The sequence below is a fragment of the Argentina anserina genome, chromosome 3 (genome assembly GCF_933775445.1).
Source record: "Argentina anserina chromosome 3, drPotAnse1.1, whole genome shotgun sequence".
In the NCBI taxonomy this organism is placed as follows: Eukaryota; Viridiplantae; Streptophyta; class Magnoliopsida; order Rosales; family Rosaceae; genus Argentina; species Argentina anserina.
This window is the reverse complement of record NC_065874.1, coordinates 18,490,072-18,509,469: the sequence shown is the minus strand read 5'-3', so window position 1 is coordinate 18,509,469 and position 19,398 is coordinate 18,490,072. Positions and strand designations below refer to the sequence as shown.

General features: G+C 38.5%; 2 protein-coding genes across 3 annotated transcripts; both read right to left on the bottom strand.

Moving 5' to 3' along the window:
• Positions 1–8,686: 8,686 nt before the first annotated feature.
• Positions 8,687–9,925, bottom strand: LOC126788764 (E3 ubiquitin-protein ligase PUB24-like). Its single transcript, XM_050514775.1, has one exon. It carries the CDS (start codon positions 9,923–9,925, stop codon positions 8,687–8,689), a length of 1,239 nt encoding a protein of 412 aa, XP_050370732.1.
• A 3,665-nt stretch (positions 9,926–13,590) lies between these two features.
• LOC126787971 (uncharacterized) lies at positions 13,591–18,882 on the bottom strand. Of its 2 annotated transcripts, none has more exons than XM_050513893.1 (7): positions 18,595–18,882; positions 18,461–18,510; positions 18,262–18,324; positions 17,247–17,492; positions 16,734–16,895; positions 15,171–15,260; positions 13,591–13,964 (listed from the first exon to the last, which is right to left on the bottom strand). In XM_050513893.1, exons 1-7 carry the CDS (start codon positions 18,855–18,857, stop codon positions 13,771–13,773), a joined length of 1,068 nt encoding a protein of 355 aa, XP_050369850.1. In that variant the 5' UTR covers positions 18,858–18,882; the 3' UTR covers positions 13,591–13,770. The 2 variants fall into 2 exon arrangements, with proteins under 2 accessions (XP_050369850.1, XP_050369851.1); XM_050513894.1 differs by having other exon boundaries at positions 15,171–15,221.
• Between the last annotated feature and the right edge of the window lie 516 nt (positions 18,883–19,398).

Genomic DNA, 19,398 nt, shown 5'->3' with positions numbered 1-19,398 from the left:
CCGGTGTTGGCTCAAAAATTGTCCCGGCCGCGTGTCAAAAGGCCGGGGTCCTCTTTGGCTTCCATGTGTCATTCTGGCTTTTGACGTGTGCTAAGGCGTGCCAACTCGCGGCCAAGGGGCCAAGCGAGGTTTCAAAGTTGTTGTATGCGCATATCTAACTTGTAATCAAACGACTGTGGGCCGAGAAAGGATCACTCTCGGTCGCGGGGTTCACAATGCCTTGATACAAGGACTTTAACACGGATCCGGATTGGCTAGCTAGCCGTGATCTTAGTGTTGTGTGGTACAGGTGAATGTGATGGTGATTGTGGTTTTTTGTGATTTTCTTAATACTTAATGTAAGCAATATAAAGAAAAGACAGAGAAATATAAAATAAGAATATAAATAACAATATAGTAAAGAATGATATAGAAAAGTGCAGAAAGATAAATACCGGTAAAGAAAACGATGAAGTAAACTTGGAAATTGAAAGGAGATTGGTGTGTTGTGAATTGTAGAATTGTATTGATAAGAAAATAGTGTGGCCACGTTAAGCGTTTGGTCGAGGACCTCTAATAATGAAACCTAAGGCCCTATTTATACTGAAACTAAGAAAAGGAAAGAGAATGAAATCTTAGCAATAATTGCTTAGATTAATTACAAATGAATAAGAAAAACAAACGGTAGCACTGATTGCTCCAACATTAAGGCGGCCAAATTGTCAAAGTTGACAATGCAAATCGTCTTTCTGTACATGTGATCGTATAATAGCTATGGCCGCAGTAACATATTATGGTTGCGGTAACTCTAGAGATCATCGTAGGCGCGGGCGCGCGGCCCATCTCTCCTACTATGCCACGTGGGCCTTGCAAATTATAGGTTCAAACAACCGGAAACATTGTAGGCATTAATAATTCACCCACTCCTTCAAAACCTTAATATCAACCGTAGCTCAAGGGGCCATAAACCAAAACAGATTCTATATCCAACATATCCCATTTCTTACAACATGCTATGATTATTGATGATTCACAAACAAATCCCAATTTACATCATAAAATGCTGAGATCGCCAAGGCCCTTACCATGCCCTCATTTCCATTCAATTTAGCCTTTCATTGCTACTGTCCTCGGACAAGTTCAATACCTAACACGCAAGAACAACATCAACACCAACCCTTAATTGCTAATGAGTCCCTTAATAAAACACTATTGCTATTGTCCTTACCTTAATCCATACTTATGACAAAGTAGTTATGCATTCCCTTCATGTCCAGAATGCAAGCTTCAAACCAAAAATTTCCACAACGTCATCAGATTCTCCAATTTCATAAACCACATGGGCACAATTTACCCAGAAATTCAAAGGATTGTATTAGAACTCATTCCAACATAAACATAGGCTTCAAAACGAGAGAGAAACAAGAATTACCTATCATAAATCGTTTCTGAAAACCCTTGCCACAATGGGTGGCGGAGCTACAGGCGGAGCTCGACCAATCGAAGGTCAGGGATAGGGGTTTGAATAATTAGGGGCTTCTGACTCCAATTTTGGTGGTGGCTAGGCCAGATCGTCGCCGGAAGTCGGAGAACTCAGAGGACAGAGCCTAGAGCTCAACTGCGTTGTTGGCATGATCTGCCAGCCTCAATGGATACCTAGTCGTTTTGGGTGCACCATCCATCATCCTAAGGCTACGCAACGACAATGTGGTGGCGAGGAGTCGTCGGAATTGGATAGGGTGGCTTCTAGTAAGATAGAGCTGTGAGGATGGCGGCCTGCGTCTTCAATACTCGGTGGGATTTTGGTCGGAGCAGCATGGGGATTCGAATGGTGATGATGATTTGGTGAGGTGGTGGCCGGAGGAGGCCTTGTCGGGGTCCGTAGAGGGGAGAAGAAGGACAACTCAGCGAGAGGGAAGAAGAAGAAAGTAGAAAAGAAGGAAGAAAAGAAAAGAGTGTGTGCAGCTGAGAGAGGGGAGAGAAGAAATTAAAGGCTTAGGGTGCTATTATGAATATACAATCTTGCCCTTGCAGAAACTTAAATCTAAATTCGACGTTTAAACTTCGGTAGATCATAATTTTCACATACGATCCCTAAACTAGACGTGACACGTGTCTACGAACTCAGTTCAAGGTCCTCTCTATCTTTAATGAAAGTAAGTTTCTCATAATGTCGACGAATAAAAGTCAACTTTTGTCGACGCTAAGGCGAGAAGCAAAGTGAAATACTACTTTAATAATGCGACGAACTAAAATACGAACGCCCAAAGTCCTTAAGTTAAAGAAAATATTTTTCTGGGGTGTGAGGCGTTATACCGTAATGTACATTATGTTGTATTTTGAATTATATTCATGATTTGTGATTGTGCAGTTTGAGAAATTGTGGGGACACAGAGGCTCCGCGAGTTGAGTTGATCTAGAGATTGTAGAAGTGTTGTTTTCGTGCAGGTAGGGTTCGCTATTTTCAAGGGAAACTATGTCGAAATATTTGGGGTAAATTTTGGGAATGGTTGTGTCAATTAGGGTCCTCTGAGGTTGTCGTATTACATAAACACTTAACACATTCAATCATTGCTCTGCACCTTACTTAAAATCTAACACACTTATCCTATCATGCAACTCCGAGCCACATAAAGAAGATAAACATGTTCTTAGCACAAGTCTTTAATCGAAACCTAGATAATCATGCTATACTCCGAGCAATCATAACAGCTAAGCAAATAATCAATGAACTAAATCATAAGAAAAAACACATAGTCTACTCCAAGCATCCTAAACGTTTATATCTTGGTTGATTAATACATGCAATCTATCTCCGAGTATAGAATCACACGCATCATATTAAGAACACACTGAAAAGTCTCTAAATTATTCAAACATAATTCATGGCATAAAACCTAAAATCATTGAATAGAAATTGAAAATCCTTTATTCATTACATGATTCAAAAGTCAAGAACAATCTCATATACAAAATCATAATAAACTTTAACAAAACCAAAATAGAAATCATCCAAGAACAAAAATAATAGAAACAGAAATCTAAACAAGAAGTTCATCGTATACACTTTAAGTTATCATCTGATGCTTCATAAGGAGGTAGCACGAGATCTTCAAGGGGGTGAATGTCCTATGCTTCGAGCTTTGGAGCAAAAGATTGGTAAATGGCTAGTTGTTTTCGGAACTAGAGTTCTTATTGGTGAGTATGTGTTTTAGCAGAGTTTTAGCTAGTACTCGGTGCAGAGAAGGATGACGATATTATGTTGATGTCATGCCTCTATATATATGAGAACATTCAGACCTCCTTTCTGTGTGGAGAGAGAGAGAGAGAGAGAGAGAGAGAGAGAGAGAGAGAGATACAATCCAATATGGACATTGAAATCTTCTTTGATATGGTTTCTGATTCTTGAACTCCAACTCCAACTCTAATTCTGAATAGGAAATCAAATCTGAATGGGAGACACCTTTGGGCTGCATGGCATGTCTTCTCCTAGTCCAACTCAGAATGTGGCTCACAACATAGACTCCTTCAACTAGGAATGTGGCACGGCCACAAACTTTGGACATAAAATATGGTGAAGGGTAGTTAATTCGGATTCTAGGGTTCTTGGTGAATGAATGTGTTTGGGTAGAGCTTTGGCTAATCTTGTGTGCAAGGTTGATGATCTTTTCTGTGGAAATGAGGTTCTATATAGAGAAAAAACCCTAGGGAGACCGGCCACAAAGTTGAAACCAAATTGGTTTAGGTTTCTTAGATTTTCTCAATTGAGTAGAGGTGACATTTGTGTCTTGTTGTCGTCATAACTCTCGCTAAAAAATAGTTATTGAGGTCATTCCAATTCCATTAGAGAATAGACTTCCGTAGCTTTTCATCCATATATCACACGTTATCTAAATCATCGTGAGCTGTCCAGAAGAGTCCATCAAAGAGGATAACGTGCACTGCCAGAATTCTGATTCTGATAAGGATTGGACTTTAATGCAGGTCTTCTTCCTCCTTTAATCCTGATTTGTTTTGCACGAATTTCCTCCTTTGAATTAGGGAGGCAGCTCTCTCTCTTATCTTATTGGTTGCAGTCTTCTTTGATTTTTCTTCCTTCATTTACTGCAGACTTCTATGATTTTCTTAAATCTTCTCATTTATTTGATGCATGACTTCTTTGTTTTTCTTATCTCTTCTCATTTATTTGCTGCAGCATTCTTTGACTTTCTTTGGTGCAAGAATTTATGATGATTCTTATTTAGATTTGTGCCTCTATATATATGAGAAAAAATGCCCCAGCTTTCCCACACAGCCCTTGGATTAAAAGCAAATCAATGGCTGAGATAATTTTGTCGAGCCACTGGACCTCCGAGTAACGATTCTGTCATATATCCATGTATGAATAAGATATTGATTCGATTCCAAATCCTACCGAAGATAAACTCGTAGAGATTTCCATCCATATAAGGCACGTCTTCTAATTCGATCTGAGCTGTCTAGTGGAGCCCGTCAAAATTGGACTACGAATCCTGACAGCTTTCTGATTCTGGCATGGATTGGGCTTCTAAGTGCATATCTTATTCTCCTTGATAATTCTGATTTATATGCATGAAAATATCTTCATATACACCTTGAAATCCATCTCTAACTTGGTTTTGAAATCCAACTCCTAATAAGAAACCATCAATGCCGCACGGCCTCTCCTTATCCTACTAGAAAACTGATTTTCAGTCTCTCCTCTTTCCTTGCGCAACTAAGATTGCTTTCCTTCTCCAACATGGATTTATCTTTCCTAATAAGAATAAGTACGTTAGAAACAAAAAAATAGGAAAGGATAAATCCTACTCGAATAAGAAATCACATCTCAACAAGGATTTTTAACACTTATCACGATTTCATCATCAATTCACTCATAATCGATATAAGCTCTACCTAGACACTTATTCATACAAAAGAAACTAAAATATACTAAATAAGAGGTAACAGAGAGTAAGAATAGAGCATAAACATATTAAGAACGTCACACTTTGTGCTCCTATCACTTGTTTGGCTTAACCACAATTGCATTTAAATATTCCTCATGAAGTTTCGATACATCATTCTTTACAAGACATGTATACTACGTTGAAAAACTGTTTGCACATGTACGCTTAGAAATAGCTAAAATGTGAGATAACAACAAGATTACTCGGTTAAATTACAGAATTAAAGAAAGATACAAATTATTATGTGTCATGTCCCTTGCACCTTTGGTGCCAAAGATCCTAAAAATACCTGTAACATGGAAAACCAAAAACATCGCATCAGTTGATTTGCCTTTTTTGAATGAGCTAGTATGTACAGTTCAAACAAACATAGGAAACCATGATTAAAACGTATATGTATTAAGTTAGTTAAACAAGTCATTGTAACTTTCATTTTGAATATATTTAGGTTGGTTAGGAGAATGAAATGTTCACAACCAGCTAATTCATCTGAGGCCATTTGAAATGGTTTCTATATGTTCTTATTTTGATTGTTAGGAACAGGATAGCACTCAAATATATGCACTAATGAAACTTTCTACTTAATAATATTCAGACCTCTGCTCTATTTAATGTAAGGAAGATGAGCAGCTTCCTGCCTCAAAGGTGGATTCACTCAATGCACCCTAGTCAAAAATTTCTTAACTCATATGTATATAACACTCAAGTAGATAATACATATACCTTCCATTTGGTGTTACTACTGTATCCAGCTCCTCCGCATCTGCCTTTGAAGCATCTCACTCTCCCAGTCTAACATTTACCTCCAAGCTCACGCAATCCTTTTTTCTAATGAGAAAAACAAATAATAGATCGAGATTGATGAGAAAGGAAAACCTCTAAGTTCTCACTTAATATTCTATGAGTTATCAATTCACATAAGCAACACGCCAATACATTCTAAAGTCCCAATACATTCAGGCATTTCATCACACCTATACAACCAGATGGGATCAACTTTTGTATACATGAATCACAACCGAATCAAACAGATCAAAGTTAAACAAAGCAAACAACACTCTATGAGTCATTAATTTACTCTACAAGCATTTCATCATATACCTACAAACCATTTAGGTATGAGTTACAAATACAACAACTAGAAACAAAGCGAAAAGACGATTCATCAAGCTTTAAAAAACGATTTATAATTAAGCTAAGCGAAACAAATACAAGCCAAAAAGGTGAATCTATGCTTTAACTTAACACAAGCAACACATAACAAGAATACAAGGTCTCAATTCACTAAAGCAATCCATCAAACACCTATAAGAACTAGATGAGAAATCGGATTGGTTCATACCTTGAGGAGATCCATACTTTTCCATAATCAATCTTTGCACCTTTAAATATGTGTACTCGTTAATAACCACCAGTTTGCACCGCAAGCTCTTCACCTCCTACAAAGCCCAATCAAAACCACATATAGCGGCACCAAATTTAGTGAAATTAAACAAATAACAAGCATCATCCGAAACATTACCTTGAAAAGTAGCTTTGCCGAAAGTTATGGCGGACGCTCCACCGGCAAGGACTACTCTGCCAGTTGATATTTGAATGGCAAACAGAAAATTCGAAGTAAGTGAGAATTGAAATTGAAATCGAAGCATACAAATCAAACAATAACCCGAATAATGGGGAACTTAAGCATCTTATTTGCCACGCCAACCGAGGCGAGTCTCTAGCACTCCTCGGCACGGCACGGCTCGACTTGGCTCTTAAGGAACTACATTTGCTTTGATCTCACGCATGGGTACGTAGGCACTCTAGCACACCTAAAAGCAACCATCTCGCCCACGCATCGCCATATGATCCCCCGGATCACACATATGTCTCACATATCGCCATATGATCCCCCGGATCACGATCACATGTCACAGGTATCTCCATATGATCCCTCGGATCTTGTCACACGCATCGCCATGTGATCCCCAATATCATGTCGACATGTCGTATGCGCCGTCGCGTATTCCCCCTGATTGTAACATTCACTGTCTTGATTTCGGTTCTCCTGACACCATACTTATCTCCTTACTCGGTCTCTCCAAAATCTAACATCTTTTTACGCATGGTCTGTCCCTGCCAGACAGAGACTGGGGGACTATACATCACATTCGCCGCATATACTCATCCGGCATTGTGCATACTCATCATACATCACGTGCATACTCATCATTCATCAAGTGCATACTCATCGTGCACCATTTGCATGCTCATCATGCATCGCCATCACATGTCCCACGGACCATACTCGCATTATACGGTCTCTCCGGGACCTTGCATCATTGCACACATTTCCTTCTACATGCTGGAATAATTCAGTTAGTTAGAGGTTCCGGCTGTTAGCCACAATGTAGCACCGCCTGGTCCATCTCCTCTCTTACATGGGGACTTGGGGGACTGGGGACTGGTAGTGTCACTTTTAGTGCTCTGGCACTCATTCGGGCTCACACTCCCGATGTTTTGATTGATCAAATCCCTACCCAAGAGAATCTCTTAACCGGGAATTTGGGGACTTATTAACGCCACGCCCTTTTAAAGAGCTAAACATCGTGATTGCTCGCCATGTTAGGATCTGATTGGCCCAAAAGCCCATTACGCGCATTATTAGCCCACGAGGGCAGTTTGGTAATCTTACTGGTCACACCATATTTGCCTCTATAAATAGACCTCTCCTCTCCATTAAAAGGTAAGCCTCTACACCTCCACTCACACCATTTTCTCCTACCTAACTTTATATGTCTATCTTTGTAGCTGACTTAGGCATCGGAGCGTTGACAAACTCGGTTTAATTAGGTGGAATTATGGTAACTCGATCAAGTTTTGACTCTTACTAGCTTACTCCAGACTGTCATAGCTCTTGATGCTAGTGGATCGATCATATATAGTTGATAGACAATCGTGGGGTGAGCTGTAAACTCTATGGCCCTGTTTGTTTAAATGGAATGTGAGAAAAGGAAAATGATTTGATTTCCTTTCCAGGCTCATATGGAAATGGAAAATGTTTTGTTAATTCCATACGAGTGTTTGTTAGATATGGAATCTAAAATTTAGAATTATTTTGGTAAGTCATTAGAATGGAATGTTTGATCAAAATTTTCATTAAAACTCATTTATGAGGAAATAAAATACAATTTAAAAGGAAATTAGTCTTTATCGATTGGAATGGAAATAGAATACCACCCTTAGCTAGAGAATTCATTTCAGACTTTAAGAGGGAGTCAATTTCTAGTCAAATCATTTTTATTCAAATATCAAATGACAACCAAACAACATTTAGAGATGAAAACTGAATGAATTCATTTTCCATGGCATAATTTCATGTTAACCAAACGGGGCCTAACATCAGCTGACCGGTTGAACCTTGATTTACCCATTTGTGAGTTGCGAGATTGCTAACTTGTGTGATCAAGGTATGTATTTACTTTGAACGTTTGAAGTTATTCGAGTGTCATGCACATACAGTTTGTAGTCATGTACGGTCTACTTCTCAATACTAAATAAAAAGAAAATTAACACTAGCTAACAAAGTCCCAGACTCCCAGGGAGGTTGTTTATCTGTATTTTTATCAGAACTATTATTGATCTCGATAAGTAGCAGAATCAGGATAATAGAATAACATGCTAAGAACAATTTCTCAACAAAATTTATGATTATATACACTCATAAAAGTGAGAATGCATTCTGGTGCATGCCTGTGTTACCTAGGTCTTGTTAAAAGATACACGGCAATACAAGGTGAATTGTTCCAGACATTAGAGTGCAACCGTAAGATCCTACTAACCTTTTGTTTCAAATAGGCTGGACAATCTGCTTGCATTACCATGCAAAGCTTTGACACAGCTCCAACCAATAGCATCTCCAGAACAACTCCATGAGTCGCGGAGAACTTTGAGATCGATGAAAGTATTTGAAGCGCCAGATCATCTGTAGCAGGCGAAACCCTAAGAATTCTCTTGGACACCATTGCCATACTACCACCATGCTTCAGGAACTGAGCTCTCCCATCAGCACAGCAACATAAATTCGCCAACAAATTAAAGATCAGCTCGGTAATGTGCTTTTCGGGTTTGAGTAATTCCAGTTCAATGAGCTGGAAAACTGCACCGGTTTCGACTATTTTCATCTTGTTTCTTCCCCATGGGCATGCTTCAACCAGCACATGCAATGCAGATTTGACAGCTTGCCGTGAGATCTTCTTTTCCAACAGAACCTTTGTAATATTCATGAAGAATTCAGGCTTTAACTGCTCGAGCTGAGCTGTATTGATGACGGATATCGTCATTTTCAATACTAGTATCGCTTCTATTTTCAGGAGTAGCATATGGCTATGACCAGTCTCATGATCAAACCCTAGAACCCACATCAAAGATTCCAGCAAATCGTTGTTTCCAATTACAGCAACCTCGGTTTCCTCATCTACACTCCATACATGATGCAGAACTCTCAATGCTTCTAAGAGACCGGTGGTTTTACCTTCCCTGAAACAGGTCACAATGAACAAAATCAAAGCCTTTGCGACACCTGCTTCAGCCATCGATCTTCTGTTTCTTTCATTCTCCGCTGCAAGTTCTTCCATTTTCTTCAACGCAGCTTGCCGCAAATGATGCACCCCAAGATCCTTGACCAGTTTCACGGCGTAGATCTTATTCAGAGGAAATTTCGGCGTCGGAATTCTGTCGACGCCGTTAATGGCGTTTACAGTGCACCACTGCTGGATCAGCCGGCGTAGGGTGTGATTTGGCGTCATGGACTCGTTGCTGTTGTCTTTTGGCAAGGGCTGCTTGGTCACCGGACATGTCATGTCCTTGGTTGTCAAAAACCACTGCTCGATGCTTTCTCGGTCGTAAGTGATGCCGGTCGCCACCGTTACGGGGTCTTTCATGATCTGAAGCGATATCGGACAGATAAAGTAGGTTGGTATATCAACTTCCCCCATTGAAATTGATAATTTGAAGAGAAGGTATTGCCAGAGACCAGAAGTATATATATTAATAGAGAGAAATTGAAGGTGGAATTGGGATTATGGTAAGAGAATGTGGCCTTGCTTAGCTTTGGTGTTGAGGTTTTAAAGAAAAACATAATGAGAGTAAACAACCTAGTGAATGTCTCATATATACAGAAGTATTATATGACCGAAAGCAGATTCAAAAGTCAGTTTACCAGTCGTATTTTCATAATTCTAGTGGTCAATACTCAAATGGACGACTAGAATAATTAAGTAATTAACAACATTTGCATGATTTTCTTCCACGTGGTGCTTACTTATTGTGGACTCTTTCATGGTATGGCGGCCTCGAATGGTTAAGTGTGGTATTTCACCAGTCGACGTTGTGGAATATTTCGTACATGAGACTTGGAGACTCTAAGAAGCCGGCGAGAATGAAGAAAATTCATGTTGAACTCATTTGCAGTACTATTTATAAAAGGGCTGCTTCCAGTGCTTCTTTTACTGCTCTGTAATTCAGCATGTTTTCTTTATTTGAGTCGTCAAATATTATAATATGTAGTTACTGTTTTATTTGGGTAGTGGAGACACTGAGGATTCGTCTATAGTGCAGCGCTGCATACCATATATACCAAATCGGACGGTAGATAGAGAGTGTCTTAAAATGCATGTGGGATCCGTGTGGTGTATGAATTGTGGATTAGAGGTATATATAGTATGCAGCGCTGCACCATAGAATTTTCCGAGAAGCTGATTGTGATCACTAAACTCGTAGCCGGGATTAAATGTGGTACAGACTTTTCCATTCGTTCTGTCGGGAAGAAACTGAAAGTAACTGGTCTTTCGTTGGCTTTGGTGCCCTTTGAGATGAAAGAAGAAACAAAGATGGCTCATCCCCCATGAAGATGAGAGGCTTAAGGTGTCTCGGAACAAGAGGAAGAAAGTCGGACGGCCTGGAACAAGAAGAAGAAACTAAGAGCGAGGTTGGACAGCCAACTGCTATAGCGTTAGTCCTAAGTCCTAACAGCAAGGCTTCGAAGCGTCGTTTTTCAAGTCTCGTAAGACTTTGGTGATGAAGGTACTGCTTCTGTAACTCTGGGGATCACTGCCTCCTCTAGTCCTCTTTCGGTGGAGATGGGAGTGCTAGAGGAGTCGGTTTCTGAGAGTTCTGTGGTGGGTTGTTCCTATGGATCGAGGAGCCTCCTCTCATGTAGGGGCTTTGGTTCGTTTAATGAGTTAGACTACAGTTATTTTTTTCATTATTCTTTGGATCATTTAGGTTTGCGAAATTGAAGTTGTTTGATCGCTAGGTTTTAGCTAGACTTATTGTTTACGCCTATATCGCACATTTTGATATTTTTCGTATCCCCCGCAGGCGTTGTGTGTTCATGTTGTCACCCCTCATTTTTAATTTCATGATCAATGAATTGCTATGGTTTTAAATTAAAAGAAAATAAATATTATGTTACGTCAAATATTAGTAATCTGAGTATGTGGTATTTAGATTCGGCCGTTGTTGATCATTTGTCTATTGCAATATTTATTTTTTTCGATCAACTACAATGTCGTGGCTCTCATACATCTAGAATCTAAGTTATTTAACATATTAAAATTTAGTTGACTCCTGACCCTAGCTAGGTTCACAAAATATAATACTATGCGCCAACTTTAGTTTGATTGCACAAATTAGCTTTTTTTTTTTTTTTGTCGGATATTATGTCACGAATTTTGTTTTTGAAGGGAACCATTGACATTCCGGTGTATAATAAGAAGACTAGAAAAATCATTACATATCTACAACGGTACATAGAAGAGTACTACTCATTAAAACTCATTATAATCGCTTTGAAGTGAGCCTATATTTTATGTCATAAGACTATATAGGCCCGAGAGAAGGCATAAAAAGTAGCAGTTAGATTAAGCTAAATATATAACAGTCGGCCTGACCTAACCTCAAGCCCTCCATAGATTGCAGTCTTGAGTAAATATGAGTTTGATCTAATCGCACCAACACTACTAGCAGCCCACTTAAAGATTAGTATGCCTCTGCATCCAACCCTAGCTACAACGGAACAGTTGCTCGTCCCACGCGCTCCAAGACTCATGACACCGTGAAATCAAGATGAAACCACGTCGCCTACTGTCTAAGGTGCCATTGACAACGTTCTCGAAATCGGATATGCACAACGACCACTCCTCGAAGATCACCACCAAACCCGACGTCAACACCCAACCAATATCCTTTATAGGCAAAATATATAGCAATTATGGAGATAGTAAAGAATGGAGAAATTTTTCAGTCCTTCCGTAGTATATACTACGTGGTTCTCCTTCTACTAATATTGAAACACGCGTCTCTACTAAGTGAAGCTATTAACGCCGTTTTATTTCTCATTCTCCATGTTCAATACCAGTGCTCATTCAAAGAAAAAAAAACATCGTTGATTGCTTGCAGAGTCTTCTCTTATGTAGTAATCTTCTCTACTTCTCCCATCACTAGCAATCAGTTAATTGTTGTATTCAGTAGAAAGATCTCGTTCAGATGGAATAGACCAGAAACTTTGCTTTTGAGATTTAAATTCACAAAATTTCTTCTCCAATTCCTTGTTTTTCTTTAATGACAAAGCAATATAAGTTTTTTCTTCTGCATCTGCAAGTGGAACCGAACAAGTCCGACAAGACCTATGTTTAATTATTGGGAAGAAATCCATGAAGGTTGTCAAAGGGGTTCCTTCACAAACTGAGATCTCAACTTATATTTCTTTGCAAGTTGATTTCTTAAGCCTAGATAAATCAATGAAATCATACATATCATCATGTTTGAGATTTAGAACCCGAAATTAAAAGACTAATGAGAGAACCCATTGGGGTTGATTATGTATGAGATTGGAACCAGACAAAAATCCAACCAGAAAATGAACCGAGGCTGAGTCCAAGATCTACAATTCTATAAAGCCTACAACGTCCTCTTCTATAATGCCGATCTTACACAGCAATTACGGAAATGCAAATAGAACCCTTAATTCTTATGGCAGTTAGGGACGTGGTGAATGATCCTTTATTTTCAAACTCGGGAATTTCTTTGGATGCTCAAACAACTCATGCTTCCTTTTGTGTAAGGAATGAATAGCTCCCAGCCAAATTTGGCTTCTTTTATGATCAAATAAAAACATCAATTTTAAGGATGTCTTGGTGGAGACCAGCGGTCCACTGTAGCAATGATCGAAGCTGATGCATTAGAACTCCCGGTCGATCACAAGTTCACAACCTGGTCTAATTTAGAAGAAAATGAAGGAAAAGTACCTGACTTCATGTTAACTTTTGAAGAAGCTGCTGTAACTGGTCACCACCAGACTTCATGTTCACAACCGAGCAATGATCCCAAATAGAGCTTGTTCCAATAATGAACTCATTTCTGTGACATGATAAAAAGGACCAATAGTACTGCCGATCACATAGAAAATAAATCGTAGTCTCCAAAGGAACCATTATATCTAAAGCAGCCCCTCATCCACCTTATTATGGTAGGAAGCGGTGGAACCTGAGCCGCAGGAATATATTCCACTCATCTTGTCGCAAACTCTTGAATTTTCACTCCACAGCTACATGTAAACTTGAACTAGGAAGCGAAAGTCGTAACAGCAGAAAATTAGTACTAGACCACAGAAACAAGCAACTTTTCGGCCCTTCATTGATACTTTCTAGAGAAGTATACGCAAGCTAAATACCCAGAAATTCAACTGCTGAAATCAGAGAGTTGAATGGCAGACTTTACAGTCCGAAATTGCATACAAGTAGATGGAGTGATTAATATTTTTAATTTCCAAAATAATTCACTATTCATCCCCACCCCAAGCATCATCTTTTAATTTTTGCCTCGTGACTATGCGGCTCCTTCGATCATTTTCCTGTTTCTTCAAGTCTGGAGACCCGAAGGCAGTTGAAGGTAATTTCATCCCCATTCCATGTGCAATGAGCCTCTGCCCAGTTCTTGCCGATGTTTTTGGCCTTTGGCGAGGAGGCTCTAGATCTAAAATGAATAACACAATACGTGTGTCAAATGGACAAATACACCATATAAGCAGTACATAGACAAGCACTAAAAAATTGATGATGCTCTTTCATGTTGATATAGTGGTTGTGCATCCACAACTACGTTGTTTCAGACATTCAGTTAATTATGATTCAATATCAACAAATGCATTATTTAATCCCCTAAGCAGTGATGTTTTAGAGTTTATCTATCAACAAGACAAGCAAAAGCAGAAGAATAAGTCAAAAGCAGATGCTACCTAAATTTCAATAGCCATAAACACAGATTTAATCTTCGCTTATGCTTGAGATCTTCGCAACAGAGAATAGTCATACATTCTATTGACGGAATTGGGTGAACCCAACTTGCAAAAGGATCTGTCTACTTGATATGTTAACTCTTATCTGAAAATCTTTCTCCTTTCTACTGCCTCCATCTCAGAATGAAGTTCTCATGTTTCCTTGGTTATAGTACCAGTACCAGAAAAAGGATGTTTGAGAATTTCCTCTGTTTTCTAGTGTGATATGTGCTTTGGCTGCCACTATTTATGGGGCCTTTACACTTAACCACTAACCTGGAAGACCTTATCTTGAAACTCAAGAGTAAAAGTAGACCTGTAACATGCAGTAGCAAGAAGGTTTCCTGATAAAGATTATAAGGAGATTTTTATAGCTCATTTCATGTCGAGCTTTCTGAATATAGTTGGGATGTTTGCTTTCCTATTATTCTTAAAATCTTCTGTTTGATATCTCTGTGCACAATAGTCTACCTACAGAATCACCAACATCCATTCAGGGTTGAAAAAATCCTAAACTAGAAGAGATTATACAGTGATGCATCCATCTAACATCTCTCTTTAGAAGGGTATATAGAGCAGGAATTAAAGTTTACTTGATTATTCTGATTTCTTACTTTTCAATCGCCTACAGTTTTATTCCCAATGATTGTTCACAGAAAGTGATTATAGCACAACAAAATCACCTTTTCTGGCTTTTCATTATTATTTGCAGGGAAGATATACTGTTATATGAAGATAAAAAATATATAGCTATTCAGAGAGAGAAATAAGTGCTCTTGAAGACCCTAAATAAGCTTCTTGGATTTAAAATTAATATAGACAAGGAAAACTACTAGTAAACTCCAGGTAAAACTTCTGTGTAGATAACACAGATATAAAAGTTACAAGTTATTTAGGTAAATCACCTTTTAGTGAAATTGAGCTCAGAAGGGTATCATCCTCATCAAGCACTCGAACTGTCATAGAACATTGCATTTGGTTACGAGCCTCAAGTGCTGCATCGATAAAATTCACCAAGTTTCATATATTACTGAAGCAAAATCTAAACATAAAATTCACCAACTGTTCTTGAATAAGTTGCAATTAATGCTTGAAGGTAGTGCTGCCAAATGGAGCAAAAGAGCATAGATGAACTAGAAACAGAGAAAATCTAGTTTCCTAATGGGACATCTATTGTTCCAAAATATTTATCTAATGCAAAGACCACATGACCGAAACTCCAAAAGAGAGTGATGAGGATGTCAACACCCATAAGCTTGTGAGAATTTCAGTCCAGTAGCAAGACCCAGTTTCTCGTAATTACCAAGGAGGAGAATAAAAGACTTCAGGAAATAAAGTTCTTCTATTGCTTAATTTGATTTCCTCAGGAACACTCGAATCCCCAAATAACTATGGCTTTCAACGCTTTGACAAAACGAAAATCATTATGCTTCTGACGAAAATAAAAAAGACAAACAAAATATAATATATACATATGTATATAATCTTCCTTGCTTGAGTCTACCAATTCACCCAAGCCAGTACCCACCTTGTTGAGTTCCTCTTTCTTCTGTAATTAACTATTGTATAAGGAAACCTTGTATTGCTAGTTTGCTACAACCTTTCTTCCTATTGTCCAAAAAAATGTAATCTTCTCTAAAGCCCTGGTCATCGAATGACACAAACTTTTCTACACCTCCACCTATCAGCATTAAACCTCTTTTCATCTCTTCCGTCCAACTCTTGAAGTTTAGCCTCCAACTTATTCTCCCTAAACATCACTGATTGTTTCCCTCCCCAATTGTTTTTTACCATTGAACTTGTTCAGCCCACCACTTGAATGTGTTCTTTGAAGGATAACATGTGGGATATATCCAGTAAACTGGCATTGTAAATTTAGTAAGGGCTAAGCTCACTCCTAACACTTGAAGAGTTATCCTCACATTGGTAGAAACATGTTGGCATTCCAACAAATTCCCCCAATTGTTCAAACCCTCCCAACATGGAGAAAGTCCAACTAACCCTAAGTCCTTTTAATTCAACCCAACCAAGCACACAAATATAACGAGGTAAGTTCTCCTGACCGCTCCTACATCACTCTCATCTACCCTTAACTTCCCCTAGTTTATATTTTGATCAAAAAGTATTGATATCTGTGCTAGAAACTTAGTATTTTGGTCGTGGTGTTTAAATTAGTTAAGTCATTCGGGTAAGGAAAAAAGGAGAGACGAACCGTGCACAATGCCGCTCACGTGTGATTTTAATTGGCAATTTCATGGAATTTGACAATATCGACCAAGATTAAAAAGACTTGAGCTCACCAATATGTTCAATTGGTTGCAAAAGGACCTAATTGAAATTTTACTAAAACACATGAACCCAAAAGTTACTCAACGCTGTTTCTCAAATAAAAAAAAGTTACTGAACGTTTTATGTATTTACACAAAGGCCAAAAGTAATTACTTGAAAAACAAAATTATACTACTTACCTATTGCTGGTGTTCGGAAAACTGCAAGTGCAACCGTATCATTGACCCAGCGAATAACAACCCCACGATCTTTAAAGTCCTCAAAAAGATTCTCCAACTCAATCGTTCTTGTACTTGGTGGAAAGCCAGATAACACAAGAATGTAGTGTGTACCATATTTTGCTGAAGTCAGAAGAAAAGTCGTTAGTTTCTGCATGCTATGTAAGATAATATCACTTAATGACCTAAACCACCTGGATGCTCTTCTTGAGAGTGCTCATGCAGCTCACAATAAAAAATAGCTGGATTATATCATATGATTAACTAGCTTAAATATGTTCTGTGTGCTCATGCAGACTTCTTTAAAATAAGCAAAATAAGGTGTAGAAACAGAAATCCATATTTGGAAGCAATTTCTATCAATTGATTGACAGTGACTATTCGTTTTGCTTCACTAGTTACTATTACGACATGAAGTGAACAGAATTATGACCCTGTAAACTCACAATGCAGAGATCGGAACAACTAACTTACATTTTCTTGTCTCTTCACCTTCCTCCAAATTATGACCCTCATTTTCTTCCTCTAAGCTAGCATTATTAACCACTATCTTATTAGATATTTGATCACTGTAAAGTTCATTTTTCTTGTATGCAAATGTTCCTCTTCCACGCCGCTTAGGGATTTGAATTTTGGTATCTTCAAAAGAAAGTTTTGATACTCCGGGCAAAGATTGTGATGATAATTCATCAGGTGTGCGGTCTGCAATAGCTTCCCAATCTGTAGTTGACAAATAACAAGTTGATCATAGTTGTACTGTAATTACTGAAAACAGGAAAAACTAATATCATATAACGCCCATAGCACTAACAATGGCAGTGCAATAAATCTTCAGGAACGCTGAAGGGAGTCTCAAAGAAAGGTGGGATTAGTTATTTGATAAAGCAATGGTATATTATATAAGATTACAATTTGTCTCCTTGTATTATTCTCAGTATCTCTTATACTGATTTTACTCCTTTTGGTCTCAAGGTACATAGCCAGCACCTATGTGTACCATGTATACAGGATAGCATTCCTCAGACCAGCTTAGCAAATGAGGGTTCCCGTTATCTTTTGATATGCTTCACGACACTTGTGTTTTACCCATCCATTAACAGATTGTGGTCGAGGACAATATGCGTACGAACCAGTTGCTAGAAAGCATATTTGATATAAATTCCTGTGGAACTATACTAGAGTTTAAAAGATACAACTCAGCAAACAAATTTTAGTTGACCATGTCATAATACTCTAACGATGCAACTTTCAAACAAGGATCAACCGAAGTGGCCGAGTGGAAATGAGAGACTCCCTGAAACAAACTCTAAGAGCTAAACAGTTTCCATTCTATACTAGATTGAAAGCAGTTCTTAACTAAAGCTGCTACAAACAATTTCAAGGTGCCCGTCCACAAACGCAGAACGATCAAACACAAGTAAATTCAACACAAAAAACTACAATTGACCCTCAGACAAAGTATAACAGAAAAGGAAAAGGAGAGATGTACCATCATCCGAAGACCCATTGCAAGTAGAAGGTTCCTGCGATTTCGTTGAGTTCTCAATATGTCCTTTGTCAAACAGAACAAAAGCGCACATTAAGTATTCCGACACACACACAATCTAAGTTAATGAATGAGAGTTCCGATAATTCACATATGATCAGCTTAAACTAAACAAAGAAAAAACAAACGAAAAGAAAAGTACCATCAGTTGAATTCTGTCCGGGCATCAAGCTCTGCTTCTCTGTAGCAACACTGAAACCAAAATTAAGATTAAGTACGGGACTTGATCACTGGCGAAACTAAACACAAAGTCAAAGAAAAGGAGATGAGTACTACCTAGAAGAGGAGGAAGAGTGACGAAGCTTGATGAGGGAAGCGCGAGACTGAAGGTCGTCAGCTTTGAGAGAGAAGCCTTTGGAGGAGTAGGGCTGGGCCAAGTCGGAGAGAGCAGAGCCCAACTGAGGAGCAGAATCGGGGGAGTCATTTGTTCCGAGATTGGAGATTACGGACTCCAAGAGAGATATGGCTGCGTCGGTGTCTCCGGATGTTACGAGATCTTCCACTGCCTCGGACCAGTTGTCTTGTTCTGTTCTCGCCATTGCTCTCTGCTCTGTTTGCTCCACAAAACTCGGCAATTCTATACTCAGGAAATAGAGCTTTCTATTTTGATCGAGCAGTAAGTAATATTTACAATCTGGTAAATAAAGGGCCAACTAAAGTTTTACAATGTAAAAGCCAATAAAGACGATAACAAAATCAAAGATTCAGAAAATTACTTCAGAAATTTTGGTTAAGACTATCTTTCATTTGCCCAATATCATTTGGTTTTGCGGCCTCAGTCAAATTTGTTGTAGTATTTGAGTTATTTGTTCGATAAAAAAAATGTTTTCCTTTGGTCTAGTGGCGTAGACTATTCTTATTAAGTGGGAGGTTGTGACTTCGACTCAACCTCGTATACGCCATCACCGCTAACATTTAACCTAATTAATGTATATATCTATTGATATGAGATAGAATTCTATTTACTTGATTATTAATTTAATTATAAGTCACGGTATTATTAGAATTCTTAAGAGTGAAGTTTGAACTTCCTTTATGGGAAGGGTTCAAGGCACTCATACATGTAAGTCCCCACAACCT

Coding starts and splice junctions, on each gene's coding strand:
- LOC126788764 (XM_050514775.1), bottom strand. CDS start 9,925: ATGGGGGAAGTTGATATACCAACCTACTTTATCTGTCCGATATCGCTT.
- LOC126787971 (XM_050513893.1), bottom strand. CDS start 18,857: ATGGCGAGAACAGAACAAGACAACTGGTCCGAGGCAGTGGAAGATCTC. Junction 18,325..18,460: donor CGGACAGAATTCAACTGATG/GTACTTTTCTTT, acceptor TGTTTGACAAAG/GACATATTGAGAACTCAACG. Junction 16,896..17,246: donor AGGTGAAGAGACAAGAAAAT/GTAAGTTAGTTG, acceptor TTCTGACTTCAG/CAAAATATGGTACACACTAC.